This window comes from Tricharina praecox (genome assembly GCF_024521635.1).
Source record: "Tricharina praecox strain CBS 144465 chromosome Unknown BZA05scaffold_9, whole genome shotgun sequence".
Classification (NCBI taxonomy): domain Eukaryota; kingdom Fungi; phylum Ascomycota; class Pezizomycetes; order Pezizales; family Pyronemataceae; genus Tricharina; species Tricharina praecox.
In genome coordinates this window covers 647058-660684 of record NW_026250411.1, presented here as the reverse complement: position 1 = coordinate 660684, position 13627 = coordinate 647058, and the positions used below count along the sequence as shown (strand labels likewise).

The window sequence follows — 13627 nt, the reverse complement described above, 5'->3', positions numbered from 1 at the left end:
ACTTATGCATTCATCTGACTCCCTACAACCTACAAGCTCGCAGTAATAATCGTACACAAGGCATTCATTCCTAATGATACCGTAACAAATGGAGACCCACTGACGGCCTGCGTCGTCCATGCTCCAAAAAAAAAACTCAAAACAATACAACAATACAAAAATCAAAGGAAGAAAAAACGATACAACCAACGGACCCTCAACCCAATCTGCTGGGGCGATCTCGGTATGCCTTCTTCGTCTTCAACTTCTTCTTCTTCTCGGTACGAGGCTCCTCGAATTCCTGAACCCCCTTCCCTACTCCACCTCCGTCCACGGCTCGAGTCCGAGGCAGTATTCTGAAACCGACGACGCCCTCTGCCTTCGCAACATCCTGCACACCATCGAAGGCCGTCGTGCGGTCGTCAATGCGCTGCTGGCGTGCACCCTGCGCATTCGAATATTCCGCAGCCGGGAAGTTCTGTGTGAAGCTTGAGAAGTTGACTTTCGATCGCTGCTCCTGGGCGGGAGAGATGAGGGTGTAGTCGCTTTGGCGCTGGCGGTCCTCCATGACGCTCGACTGGGACTCGGACTGGGACTCGGACTCTGTCTGCGCCTCGAGCGGTAGAATCCGCCGCTTTTCGTCTACGATCCTCGAGCTCGACGTCGTGTTGTGTGACGAGCTGCTGACGTACCGTGGCTGCTGGCGTTTACCTTGCCGTAGCAGTTCGCGGCTGTCGTTAGGACCGTCGATCGTATTGTTCTTCAGTCGTTGCCGCCATTTGTCCCTCCATTCATCGTCGTTCTTAAGTTTCATTCGTGGGGTATAGTGCTCTGGGCTGGTGACCTCAAAGTGCTCCTTGGTGACGACCGGCCGTTTGCTCCGTGGTACTTTACTGGTGGTTTCGGAAGACTGCTTGACGGATTTGGTGGATTTGATGGACGAAGTACGAATGCTAAGTCTCGGTGGTGCCATCTCCCGCATCAAAGATGGCGAACGCATTGGAGGACGGTATGCAACCTGCAGTGGTGGAATTGGTGAGTTCGATGGGCGGACACGCTGTGATTTGACCATGGCTCGCTGTCGCGGGGGCGGTGGCGGTGACGGGACATCCTCTTCAGAAGATTCCGACGACCCAGACACAAGAATTGAGGGCTCTTCGAATGATGTCAAAGTGTCTTGAGAAGCCTTCGAGTACAAGCGGTGGAGTGGCACCGGATTCTGAAGAGTGGGTACATCCGTATCCTGCATCTTGACAACCCGTAAAGGCGAAACCGATCGCGGCACAGAAAGATGATCCCGAGGTGCGGTGGGAATGGGAGGGGACGGCTGCGCTCCCTTCTCGCGCTCCTTTCTTCTTTCCAACGCAATATCCTTGAAAGTTCGTGGCTGTCTGATGGTGGATGTCGGATAATCGTAAGATGCGTTGGTTGCGGGCATGTCCCTGCTCGGAATCTTCTCACCCCTAGCAGCCGCTTTTAATGCGGTCGGAGATGCTTCAGTCGTCACAATCTTGGGGGTTCCTCTGAGCTGGGTCTTGTTGACCATGGTTGACGGGCCGCTACTTTCGGACTCCGAAGAAGATGAGCCAGATGACGACTCATAATCCGCCGGCACCCTGCTGCGCTGTACTTTGTTTTGCTGGTTCCGTCCATCAGAATAGGTGAGAGGCCTCGAGATTATGTCAGCTGTTCTTCCTCTCGGCGGTACGTTGTCTTGTCGTGAAGGCGCTGCAAAAAGACCCACCACGCCCTTCACCATACCAGGCCCCGCATATTTTGGGGTTGATGGTTCCGTCTGGCCTCGGTTGACCACACCCAGTCCCCTTGGTTGTTTGGGATATCTATTGGATGTATCGATCTTGCTTGGCTCTTGAGTCGTAGCTCGAAGATTTGCATCCCTCACTTGTGGGACTGGAGAAGCATATTTCAATGCTGGCGGCTTCGGTGGTAGGGCAGGAGCAGAGGACTTCGATTGCAGTGGCTGCGGAGTGTCTTTATCCGTCTTTAATGAAAGAACAGGGGAGGTTTTGACGCTGCGACTCGAGAAGTAGCGTTCGCTTTCGTTATTGGGGCTGTTGCTCTTCAAGTCATGCGTTCGGCTCTTCTTGTCCGTTCTCGACGGTGGCCTGGCGACAGGACTACTCCGTCTCTCGATCCTTGATGGCGGCTTGGTGACAGGACTGTTTACCGCAGCATCAGTCGATGCAGTTTGTCCATCCACACCTCCCGGCACAATCAACTTCAAAGACTTGTCTTTGTGGTGACGATGGTGGTGATGGCTCCGCTTCTTCTTCTCCTTGGCCTGGTCCACACTCTGTCTCTCTTCCGTTCTCGGAGCAAACTGCTCCTTCTTCATCTTGACCGACCTCAAACGTTCCGTCGACTTCTTAGAAGCCATCTCTCTGCTGTCTCCGCCAAAGACAGCAATCTCCTCGAGACCGCCCACATCCGCCTCGGGCTGAACGATGACATTGATACGCTTTCCCGCCAGCACCTCACGTTTCGGAATCTGCTCCGCCCTCTCCTTCCATTCAAACCTTTGTTTGATGGGGCTGACCTGAGCCGTGGTCTGTCCCGAAATCGGAGCTGAGAAGGACTCCAGCCTATTGAAGTTGACGACCAGTGACTTTACTTTGTTCTCGGGGATGGGATCGCGGGGCCGCCGCGGGGCGGCAGATCTGCCGTCCTCCTTGAACGCTCGGTTGTTGAAGAAGTCGATTAGTGAGCGGACATCGCTACGACGGTTGGGGATCTGTAGCGGACGTGGTCGCGAGTCTTTGGTTCTTGGGGAGGAAGGACGGGTGTCTTTGGTGCCTGGGGAGGAGGGTCGGGTGTCTCTGTGGTGATGGTGGTGGTGGTGACGGCCATGAGAGTGCTTCATCTGGAAACATCCGATTCGTGATCATCAGCAGGCAGTTCCTTCCCCGTTTTCAGATGATGGGTGAATGAGCACCTCGAGTGACTCGGATATCCAAAAAGGTCAGTCAAAATATCATAGCAACGTCGGTGTTCAAAGCAGATTGAAGAGCCGGTGGTGATTGTAGGTGTACAGATATCGTCGAGTCTCGGATCGAAGGGTCAATTCGGCGAGATAGGGCTGTTGACAATGGAAAGGCAAGAGGGTGAGGGAGCTGCAGCCCGTCTAGAGAGGGAATGGACGAGTGATAGAAGGTAGATTGAAGGCTGTGGTTGTCAGGCCCAATTCAAAGTTGGACCCAACCCTGCACACGACTCAATCGGGGAGAATACAGGTTCGAATGGGGTAGAACTGTTGTCCAACATATTGAAAGAGAGAGAGAGTATATAATGGAGAAAATCCGAATACAATTTTGAAGTTTTGTTCACACTTCTCTATCGCTAATGCTACATGAGATTCATTCTTCAGCCCGATGAACCAGAACCACTCTATTTCATAGCGGCCTGAAGGCTCTCAAGAACCTGTCATCTCGTCAGTCAAAGCTCCACTCGCACGATCCTCTCCGGCAGCAAACATACCTCAATCTCGATCTTGGCCTCGGCGATGTCGGCCTCGCTTCCGGAGCCGGAGGCAACCTTCTGAGATTCGGCCAACTGGGCGCGGAGAGCCTCCGCGCTGAAGTCCTCGAGAGCGAAAGCCTCAACGGCGTTGATGCTCAACTGGGAGTTGGGCTGGACGACAGCGAATCCTCCCGAAACTAAACCATCCGGCGCATGAGCTACCCCTCCCCCGCAATTCCTGATGAGACGGATGATGATGACGTACCGAAGTACTGCTTGCTAGCACCGGCGTTCTCCTCGATGATCTCGATGAGTCCAGGCCTCAGCTGCTCGACCGAGGGAACGTGGTTCGCGAGGATACCCATATCACCTGACTCGGCGGGGATGTTGACCTGGATACTGAACGACACCCTCCTCGTCAGCGAGCGCTCTCCCTCCAACTCCCAGATGGCCATCGGACGGCGTACACATCGTTGGTCTTGAAGATTGCCTGCAGTAAGAGTCGCTTGCGTCAATAACCAATCGCCAATCGCCAACCTTCGGAGCATCGGGACCACCGACCTGATGGGGGACACTGAGCGACAACCGGATTTTGTCGGAGGGGGCAGCAGCCTCGGCGTAGGTCCTGCGTCCGAGGAAGTTGGCGGTGGGCTTAGCCCGGAGAGCGAATCTGGCAGCCCGGAAGGAGTTCATGATGGCGATGTGGATTGACGGGAGCGGTGGAGTGGGTCTCGAAATGGATGTTTGCGCGGGTGCAAGCGATGATGGGTTGCAAGACTCAACATCCCGAAACTTGACATTTGCCAAGACACACACTAGCCGAGCGGGAGAGCGGCTACGAAAAGACGAGCAAACGAGACATCTCCGGCAATGCGAATCGCTGCGCTTCCTTCTTCTCACGGGAGTTCGAGTCCGTCGAACTGACGCCGTATGCCGTTGCGAATCCCGTCTACATACGAAGAGCTTCCTTCTGCATGCGTGTGCTCGTCGGTCTCGCCGATCGAATCACGGCTCACCATTCCGTGTGCCGTCGGACAGAACGGACCCGGTGAAAAAAGAGGCTGCGCCGCTGCGGGGCAGAACGGATCCGGTGAAGAAAGAGGCTACGAATGCTACTCGGAGCGAGCGAAGGATTCTAGATCCCGATCACAACAGAAAAAAAAACTTCTGGATTTGTTTACATGTATGTAGGCTTCAAAAAAGGACCACTTATATCCATCTAGCTCACAAGGAGAAGATACGCGGTGAGTAAAGAGTCATTCTCGTTCTTCCTGCACCTAAATAGGAATAAACCACTGATATTCGGACAAAAAGTCCGAAAGGTTTACACCAGAGTGTCGGCAGGAGTTCGCATTCCACAGATATCCAATTCTAACCCATCAGCATGCCCAACCACTGTTTCCAGCTCCAGAGGTCGATACACTGGGCCATCCACCCGCTGAAGATGGAAACAAGGCGGAGTACTGGGTATACACATCAACCATCACCCCCGCCGTCCTGGTACGTGCTTGATACAACATCGAGCCAGGGAGAGGCGGGAGGGGGGGAGGATGGGAGTGGTCGAGGCGTCAGAGGAACAAAGTGAGTGTGTGCGATGCAAAAGAGAACAAGGTACAGTACAAAAATTCAGCATTTATGCTTGTTTTCCGACGGTTACCCTGTCAGTCACTAGTGAGCGGCCAAATTCACCTCAGAGCCTTATCATAGCGTAGCACTCGGAAGTGTGCGCAGTTGAGAAGATGAATCTATTGAGTATCGCTTGCCGTTTTCTTTGGATTTCTTTCACATGCTGTCTCAAGGGCGTATGCACGTCGTTACAAGTTGGAATTACTGATCATGATCACGGTCTCTCATGTCTTCTTCTTCCAATTTTATCACCAGGCGACAGCTTGTTTGTGTGTTTATGCGTACCGTATGCACCACATATAGCACATTTGTTCAAATGCAATGATGATTAAACAGAAAAAAATATAGCACAATTGCCACGATGCCAACACCCCATTGGTAGGCGGTACACAAGTAGGCGATCGAAGGAATAAAACTCCTTGCGGTACGGTTGTGGCACCCATCGTCCATTTTTTATGGCCGCAACTGCCCTTTCTCACAGCTCAGGCTTCCACTTGATTATTGTTCTTGCATGCTGCTTGTGTGACCGTCAGCCGTGAGTGGGTGGCGGGCGCAGCGGCAAACCTCAACACCTGGCTGGCGAGCGACAACCGATCCGAGGCCAATACGCAGATTACCCTCAACACCAGCAAGTGCAGAAAGCCTCTGAGTAAAAACATCCAGACCCTCTGAGGCCATGCCCGACCTATCGAGTGTGGAGAATTCTCGGTGGCGGTCGGCCCCAACTTCTCAACATTATTGCCTCCACTGGTTAGCGACTTCGCAGATGCCGATACCAACACGCAACATAGCCGCCGCACGGCAAGAACAGGCGAACAGTACGGAGAGTGATCGCCCGCTCCCGGATCCGCGCTGGCACTTGACAGGCTGCCGTCGTTAGGTCGTATACGAGAACTCTTCACAGATTCATACTCGTACATCTGTCAATATGTACACATTACCCAAGCGTGTGGAACAAGTGCCTTGTCGCTAATTACTCGAACCGACAAGAGAGCATCGACGGGCAGTCAGTGGGGTATCCCACCTTCCGAAGGCGTTTATGACGTCCATGCCCCATTCTGCACTTCTGACGCCCGCCAACTGCCGATGCGATGAGGGACTCTCACCGGTGGGTAATGTATTATGTGCGGCCTGAATTCTAGGGGTGGAGGGGTTGTTGATATCTACATGTGCACGCGTACTCAGCACCCACCACCGAGCAACTTGCGAACCGCGAATATCTGCAGATAGATAGAGACTGTCAGATTACGGCGTCCGGAGCACATGAAGGATCATGTCTGGAAGCGGGGCTGTGGGCGTGTACGAGGCTTGATGTCCACACGAGAGCGGTCGTTTTCAGCGGGAAATGCACGCCGCCGGCTAAGAGGTTGGATATAGCTCCCGGCTCACCGATTCTCCGCAGAGCTGAGGCTTCACAAAAGCCGCTCCATGTTGGTAGGTAGGATGTAAGAAGTTGGTATGTACCACCTGCTCGTGAACGGTATACGTGCGGCGTCTGGGGGTGGCGTTCGTGCACTTTTATGTAGGCGAGTAAGTAAGTGAGTGACAAAGTAGGTAGGTCAAGTGCATACCGCTGTCTGCTTAATCTATAGAGCCAACCGGGATAGATAGATAGCCTCCAGTTGGGGGCAGTGACCACTGGCCATGCGAACCGCTGAGGATCTGGAGGGGTAATGCTTATGTTGGCCTGGAATACGGTAGTTATAGCTGCCCGCATAGAAACGGTCACCGCTGACCAGTGGGGCTGCCTTCGCTTATCCTGTTTACTGTTTACTGCAACAGCAATGGATAGCAGCGTATCGTTAATGCACTTCTGGGCTTGGTCCCCGTTGGGCGGCCAAACAGGCTTCCTCTGCTCTGCCAGTGTGCCCGCCGCCGCCGTGCGGAATCCGAGCTGCATTCCATTCTATGCAAGTAAGTCCGTACTTGGATCTTAGAGCAAAAGGTTCCACCATACCATGGGCTAACATGCCATAGGTTATTGAAATGGACTCCGCGTCCAATATGTTTATAAACCGACTTCTTCGCCCATATCTCTCCCTCCTCACCAGCTATTACCTCCCTTACAAAAACCCTATCTTTACATCTATCCAGTCCAGCCACTACCTCACAAAAAACCTATCTTTCCATCCATCCAGTCCCTCCGTCCATCCGTCTATCCTTTTCCTACAAAGCAAATCACCATGTCGGACACTCTCATCACCGACAAGTCCCGCTACTTCGTGACGGCGGAGGAGATCCTCCAGCCCAGTGAGGCCCGCGAGACCTTCCGCAATCACTTCCTCGCTGTGTTCGTACCCCTCTATACCTCAATTCTTGTACATGCATACCTCCATGCATACCTCCTCATACCGTGACTCTGCATATCCACCTAGCTAACACTTTCCCAGCCCCATCGAGGAGCACGGCAAGCAGTGGTCCAGTCTTTGGGACGAAGGAAACTTCCTTCCCTGGGACAAGTTCTGTGCTAGCCCGGCACTCGAGGACCTCCTCAACAGCCCCGAAGTGCGTCCACTTCTCGCAGCCCACACCAGCAAGACTGCTCTCGTCCCTGTAAGCCCTCCAATCCCTCTGACTCTACTACCATCTAACACAATAAGGGCTGTGGCCGTGGCTACGATGCTCTCCTCTTTGCCTCCCACGGATACTCTACCGTGGGCGTTGAGATCTCTGGCTCTGCCGTCCGCGAGGCCAAGAAGTGGGTGCAGGCCCAGGTGTCCTCCGGCAAAGTCGACGTCAAGAAGCTCGCTCCCTGCGAGTTCATCCTCGCCGACTTCTTCGAAGACGAGTGGCTCAAGGTTACGGGAATGAAGCAGGGCGAGTTCGAGCTGGTCTACGATTATGCTGTTTGTCTCCTCCCTCCTACTCCCTCTCTCATCTCGCACTGACAACTCCTTCCTCACAGTTCCTGGTGGCCATGAACCCTACCATGCGCCAGAAGTGGGCCGCGAGAATGGCCCAACTCATCACGCCTGGAACCGGTCTGCTGGTGTGCCTGGAGTATCCGCTATTCAGGCCTGCGGAGACCGGTGGACCGCCGCACGGCATTAGGTCTTCGGACTATGATGCCCTTCTTAGGAAGAACTTCGACAAGGTCATGCACTACATGCCGAAGCGCACCCACCAGGTCGGTGAGGGCAGCGATATGATCTCGGTTTGGAGGAGGAAGGAGGTGGCCAAATTGTAATGGCACTCTGGGGGGGAAATCTTTCTGGCTGGGGACTACGACTACCTATGTAGGACCCACGAGGAATTTGTATCTATAGCTTCCACTTTGAGAGGTTCGGTGGTCGATTGGTACATATGGATATGGGATCGTTTGGTTAAATCATGGCGGTTAGATTGGCCAAATCGATCAGACTGAATGTTTAATATTCATTGCCTCCGATTGCAAAAGTGACCACTGTGAAATTGCTTTGAATCCTCTCCAGCACGCACCCGGAAGGACTTCCAAGTTCCAAATTCTAAATCGTAGTAAACACCCCGTGTTCACTCTCCCATCTCCCCTCTACTCTCGTTGGTTCCGACCAGAGCAGACATATCTCCGGGTAGCCACGCAGCGATTTCCGCAAGCGGTTGACGATCACCCCGCAGCTCCAACAAGCAGAACTAGGGCGGGGGGTGAATACGAAGTTACGAGCCTCTAGCTAGGCTAGCTATCGCACATCTGCCCGTCGTCCATCTGCATAAGTGCGGTGCGGTACGGTGCGGTACGGTGCGGTGCGGTCGGTACGGTATGCAAGCTCCAGGATAGTTACCCCACAAATATGTACTACAAATACTTCGCGTGGATCCATCTATGAGACATCTAGAAGTGCGCGTGTGACTGAGCGTATATAATAGTTATCCAGATTCTATGATATGGCCGGCCCGCGCGCGCTTACTCTATACCTAGTCCGGTAAATAAAGTACCGGTAGACGCCGTATGACGGCGTGTAAGCCCCCCATCACCCCGTCCCCCGCACCTCCTCCCCTTCCCCCACGCCGCGCCGCTTACGAGCCTAAATACGGTATGTAGGTAGTATCCCGGTGTGCGAGATGTGCGAGATGTGAGATGTGCGAGATACGGTATGATACAGTACAGGGTGCCTACCACCTACCGAGGGCGAGGGCAAGTGCTATCGCGGCGTCACATCCACATCGTCACATCCACATCGCCACATCGTCACATCGTCACTTCTGAGTTGGGACGTCAGCCTGTCGGCTGCTGCTGCTGCTGCTGCTGCGCAGGCCCGGCCCGGGCTGACAGTTTTGCCTTTGCCTTTGCCTCTGGCCCTGGAGGCTGGAGGCTGGAGCTGGTGCCAGAATATCGTACATAACCGAGCCGGCGGATGGTACCATGTCAGGAAGCTACAAAGTAGGTGCACAATCGTTGATACCCCGTCATGCACATTGCATGCCCGTGTGCCTTTCGCGAGCTCGAATGGGGCGGAACTGGTACGGAACTGGAACTGGAACTGGTACGGCTGAGCTTTGTGGTGAGAGGCCTAGTAGGTATGGAGGTACATACAGCTGTGGGGCATCGAGGAATACTCATCGTGGTATCTACCAAGTAGTGATACCCAATACCCGTTGCGTGTCTACCTACCTACTTATCTAGCGTAGCGATTCGACTGTGTGCTTTTAAACTCCAGAATGCATACCTATCGGCTCCCTTTATGAGTGCCCTGAGACCCATCAACTTTCCCAAGCAAGCAAGACAATCCTCCCTCCCTCCACCGTTTACACCGTCCACACCTTGAGCCCCTTATCGAACCCGCCAGTAACGAGCACTTCCCTCCCGTCCACATCCCCAGCCCACAGAGTGCGCACCTTCTCTCCGCCATCACACGCCTTCAACGTAGCCTTGACCTTCCCCCTTTTGACCTCGAGCCCTCTCACAACGCCCTCATCAGCATTCAACCAGACGCCGGAGGCGTCCGGGCGCCACGCCACGACAGCAGTGGAATATGCGCTCTGCGGGGCGCCGGTAAACAGCTCCTGCAGCACGACGTCGCTGTCGACCTCCACCAGCAAGAACTTCATGTGCGGCACGGAGCTTGTGGCGACAGCGAGGAGCGCGGGGTTGCTCGGGTGCACGGCGATGCTCATCGCGTGGTACGAGATCCAGGAGTGTTCTGCGGCGAGAGCGCGCTCGGAGTGGAAGGGAAGCGTCGGTTGGAGCAGGTGGTAGTACAGTGAGGTCGAGTCGCGCCGCGAAAAGACGATTGCCCGGGCTTTGGTGGCGGGGAGCGTAACCATCGCTAACGCCTCCGGGGGCGTGGCGAGGGTGAGCTTGCTGGAGGGGGACGAGGAGAAGGAGGGGGTCCCTGAGGGGGACACGGCGAGCGTGTGGAGGCAGAGGGTTTTGTCATAGGCGGCGGAGATCACGTAGGGTGCTTCGTAGAGAACGCGGATCGCGTATTTCTCATGCGGGCGGATGGTGGCAACGGTGTCACCGGTATCAGCGGAGAGTAGCGAGAGACGCCCGGTCATGGTCGATATCAAAAGCCATTTGTCCTCCACTACGGTCACGGAGAGGATGGCCGAGTCGGCGGGCGATGTGAAGTCCCGGAAGAGAGCGTGTGGTGCTTGTGCGGAGTAGAGACGTAGTGAGCGGTCGGCAGCGGTAGAGATTATTACCGGGTCATCAAAGGGCGCAAGGGCTGGAACGACAGAGACAAAAAGGATGTTGGCAGCCTTGATATCTGCCGGTGTTATCTCGGTAGCTATTGAGGGATCTAAAGAGAATTGGTTACTCGAGTGATTTATCGTGAATACGACAGGAACAAACATGGTTGGGTAAAGTCGGGGTCTTCATCGTTAACCTCAACCTTCTCAAGCTTAAGCGAGAGGTCGTAGAGCCTCTTCTCGTCGAGAACCTTCTCAATGGTCAATGCGGTGGTTGGGTCTTTAGCTTGAAGGTTTTCTTCGGTGAGGTTCGTTTCCTCAAGGAAGGCAGCGAGGGACTTTATTCGAATCAAGGAAGTGTCAGCTGTGGAAGCTATTTCATCTTCTTCGTTGGAGGCTTGAGGACCTTTGAATAGCCATTGGACTGAAGGTAGCGACCGATCAGTATTTGGGGAGAGTCGGAAGCGGGCATGTTTGGTTTCGGTTCCGTTTATGCAGGGAATGGAGGGTCGAGGAAGACAACGTTGGGCAAGTGGAGGTGATTGGTGCGGATGGCGGCTCTGCGGCTCCGCAACCTTGAGCCGAGCGAGGACCAGCAAAGCTAAATAAAGTCAAGCAAGGGCGAGTTTCATGTCACCTCACACATTTGAATGGAGCCTGCACGATAACAACAAACACACAAGAGCGCACGATACACCACAGCCCTTTGATCTTCCTCCGCCACAACGACTATATATCCCGCGTCTGATCACCGCGACAACCCCCCTGGACCACGTCTTCAGCGCATGTTCCAGTTCGACCCGACAGCAGCACCAGCACTCGTTCCCGTATCACCCACAGCACCCACGACCGCGAACATGTCTGGCTTCGGCGCTTCACCTCCACAGACTCTAGCAATGCCCAACATCCAGACCTACGATGACGACGACATTCTTATGGACTACGAAGACGACTTCCAAGCCAGCGCGCCAGCGCCAGCGCCAACCAACGGCAATGCCGACGCGATGATGGTGGACATGGAACCTTCGACTGCCGCCGTCACCACCGCCACAAGCTCAGAGGAAGATGTTATGGTTCCGGAGCGCGTTCACCTTCGCGGTGTTGATAATGTATTTACCCACAGCTCCTCCCCTTCCTCCCTGCCGTCCTTCCAGCTGACTCGTGACTTGCAGCTCAGCACAGGCCAAGTGAAAGCCTACGTCGCCGAACACTGCTCAACCCCTGTCGTGCGAATAGAATGGATCGACGACACGTCCCTCAACCTTGTTTACGAGTCACCAGGTGTCGCGATATCCGTGCTCAACGCGCTTACAGCCAACGCCGCCGAACTAGAGCTGCCGCTCCTCGAGCTCCGTGCCGCGCGACCGTTCTCACAGTCGGTAGACTCACGATTACTGGCTCGGATATCACGACCGAGCGATCGCAAGGAGCGCGGTGCCAGGGAGCGGAGCAGGTATTACCTTTTCCACCCGGAAGAAGACAAGGCGGAGCGGTTCGAGCGCGAGCGGAAGGAGCGCCGACCTCGCCAGGACCGATCCCGAGACGGCAGTCGCGGGGACTACTCGCGGCGACACTACGATTCCCGGGAAGACGCCGCGCGACGAAGAAACGACGAGTATGCGGAGGACATGTATGACGATGCGGGACCACGGAAGCGCTCGCGCCCAGCATCTAGAGTCCGCTCCTACTCCCCCGAATATCGCCGTCGCTCGCGCTCGCCACGGAGGGCGCCGTCGCGCGATCACCGAAGGAGCAGAAGCCCGGTCCGCAGCCGGACGCGCGGCGAGCGTGGCGCCTACGAAAAAGAGCCGGTGGAACTCTTCCCCTCGCGACAGCGCGCAGACCGCTCGCGATCCCGGCAGCGGCCGCCGAAGGAGCTGTTCCCGGAGCGCGTCCAGGGCGGTGGTGGAAGCGGCAGGGAGCTATTCCCCGAGCGCACCATCCACGGCGGCACAACGAAAGAGCTGTTCCCCGATAAGTCGCACGGCTTCGTCTCCACCGCCGCAATGGACCAGTACCAGCCCACAGCGCCACTACACCCCAGCACCAACGCCTCTCGCGAACTATTCCCCACTCACAGCACGCGCGCCCCAGTAAAGGAGCTATTCCCCTCGCGCCCCTCCGCGACAGAACTCTTCCCCACTCGCGCCCAAGGTCACAACAATCAGTATTCGCGGCTAGACGATGGCTTCCACCAGCAGCACACGCAGAAACCAAAGTCCCTCGCGGACCGCATAACCATGCCGCCCAAGTCGCTCGCCGAGCGGATATCGCTGCCAAACAATGCCAACTCCTACGCCGCCGGCGCGTCGTCGGGCTCGCCGTCGCCCAGCGACGACTTGTTCGCGCAGAAGATGATGAGTGCTAAAGGAGAGGGATTGGTCAGCGATGAGTATGGCGGCAGCGGAAGGAGGAGACGCGGCAGGAAGAAGGCGGATGAGTTTATGTGAGGGGGATGGGGGGCTTTGTGAAGGAAGGAAGGGAGGATGGATGGATGGACTAGGTATCCGTTTTCCATATGTGGCCTATCTTGTTTTGTCTGTATGAGCATGGAAGTAGATTTACTTGGTGGATGGATGGGCGGCCGAGGTGGCCCAAAGACCATGTTATAGCAATTGTCTGGGTTGAAATACTGGGCTGCTTAGGCTGTAACGAATGAGATGATATATCTACTTCCGTGTACTCACCCGTTCTGAGATATCTACTAGCCACATATGTATGACCCGATTTATCCGTCCCTTCAGTAGGTAGGTGTTCTCGTTTTACGTATGCATCACTCGGATCATGGATAGCTTAATCCTATGACTGGCATGGCATTCGGGACGAGGATGGCAAAGCCAGGACGTTTCCAACCACTATTGATGGCCATCACTTCGCTTCACTTCACGCATTCTCACGGAAGGAACTCGAATTTCCAGTCTCCGAAACCAATAAA

At 55.0% G+C, this 13627-nt stretch overlaps 5 protein-coding genes across 5 annotated transcripts; 2 read left to right on the top strand and 3 right to left on the bottom strand.

Annotated features, from left to right (window-relative positions):
- Positions 1 to 19: 19 nt before the first annotated feature.
- On the bottom strand, positions 20 to 3251 carry BZA05DRAFT_394969 (uncharacterized protein). Its single transcript, XM_051483387.1, has 2 exons — positions 3032 to 3251; positions 20 to 2958 (listed from the first exon to the last, which is right to left on the bottom strand). The coding sequence occupies exon 2, from the start codon at positions 2858 to 2860 to the stop codon at positions 197 to 199; it is 2664 nt and encodes an 887-aa protein (XP_051340423.1). The 5' UTR covers positions 2861 to 2958; positions 3032 to 3251; the 3' UTR covers positions 20 to 196.
- Positions 3252 to 3384: 133 nt separating this feature from the next.
- BZA05DRAFT_335794 (ATP synthase) lies at positions 3385 to 4149 on the bottom strand (the record flags this gene model as incomplete). The annotated part of the gene is made up of 4 exons (XM_051480786.1): positions 3385 to 3417; positions 3475 to 3653; positions 3722 to 3884; positions 4018 to 4149. 4 exons carry the CDS (start codon positions 4147 to 4149, stop codon positions 3385 to 3387), a joined length of 507 nt encoding a protein of 168 aa, XP_051340422.1.
- Positions 4150 to 7155: 3006 nt separating this feature from the next.
- Positions 7156 to 8290, top strand: BZA05DRAFT_271715 (S-adenosyl-L-methionine-dependent methyltransferase). The gene is made up of 4 exons (XM_051480242.1): positions 7156 to 7372; positions 7473 to 7635; positions 7683 to 7928; positions 7988 to 8290. The coding sequence occupies exons 1-4, from the start codon at positions 7266 to 7268 to the stop codon at positions 8267 to 8269; spliced, it is 798 nt and encodes a 265-aa protein (XP_051340421.1). The 5' UTR covers positions 7156 to 7265; the 3' UTR covers positions 8270 to 8290.
- Positions 8291 to 9711: 1421 nt separating this feature from the next.
- BZA05DRAFT_271706 (uncharacterized protein) lies at positions 9712 to 11222 on the bottom strand. Its single transcript, XM_051480241.1, has 3 exons — positions 11099 to 11222; positions 10856 to 11030; positions 9712 to 10802 (listed from the first exon to the last, which is right to left on the bottom strand). Exons 1-3 carry the CDS (start codon positions 11162 to 11164, stop codon positions 9805 to 9807), a joined length of 1239 nt encoding a protein of 412 aa, XP_051340420.1. The 5' UTR covers positions 11165 to 11222; the 3' UTR covers positions 9712 to 9804.
- Positions 11223 to 11549: 327 nt separating this feature from the next.
- Positions 11550 to 13142, top strand: BZA05DRAFT_444149 (uncharacterized protein; the record flags this gene model as incomplete). Its single annotated transcript, XM_051486896.1, has 2 exons — positions 11550 to 11801; positions 11865 to 13142. The coding sequence occupies 2 exons, from the start codon at positions 11550 to 11552 to the stop codon at positions 13140 to 13142; spliced, it is 1530 nt and encodes a 509-aa protein (XP_051340419.1).
- Positions 13143 to 13627: the final 485 nt, after the last annotated feature.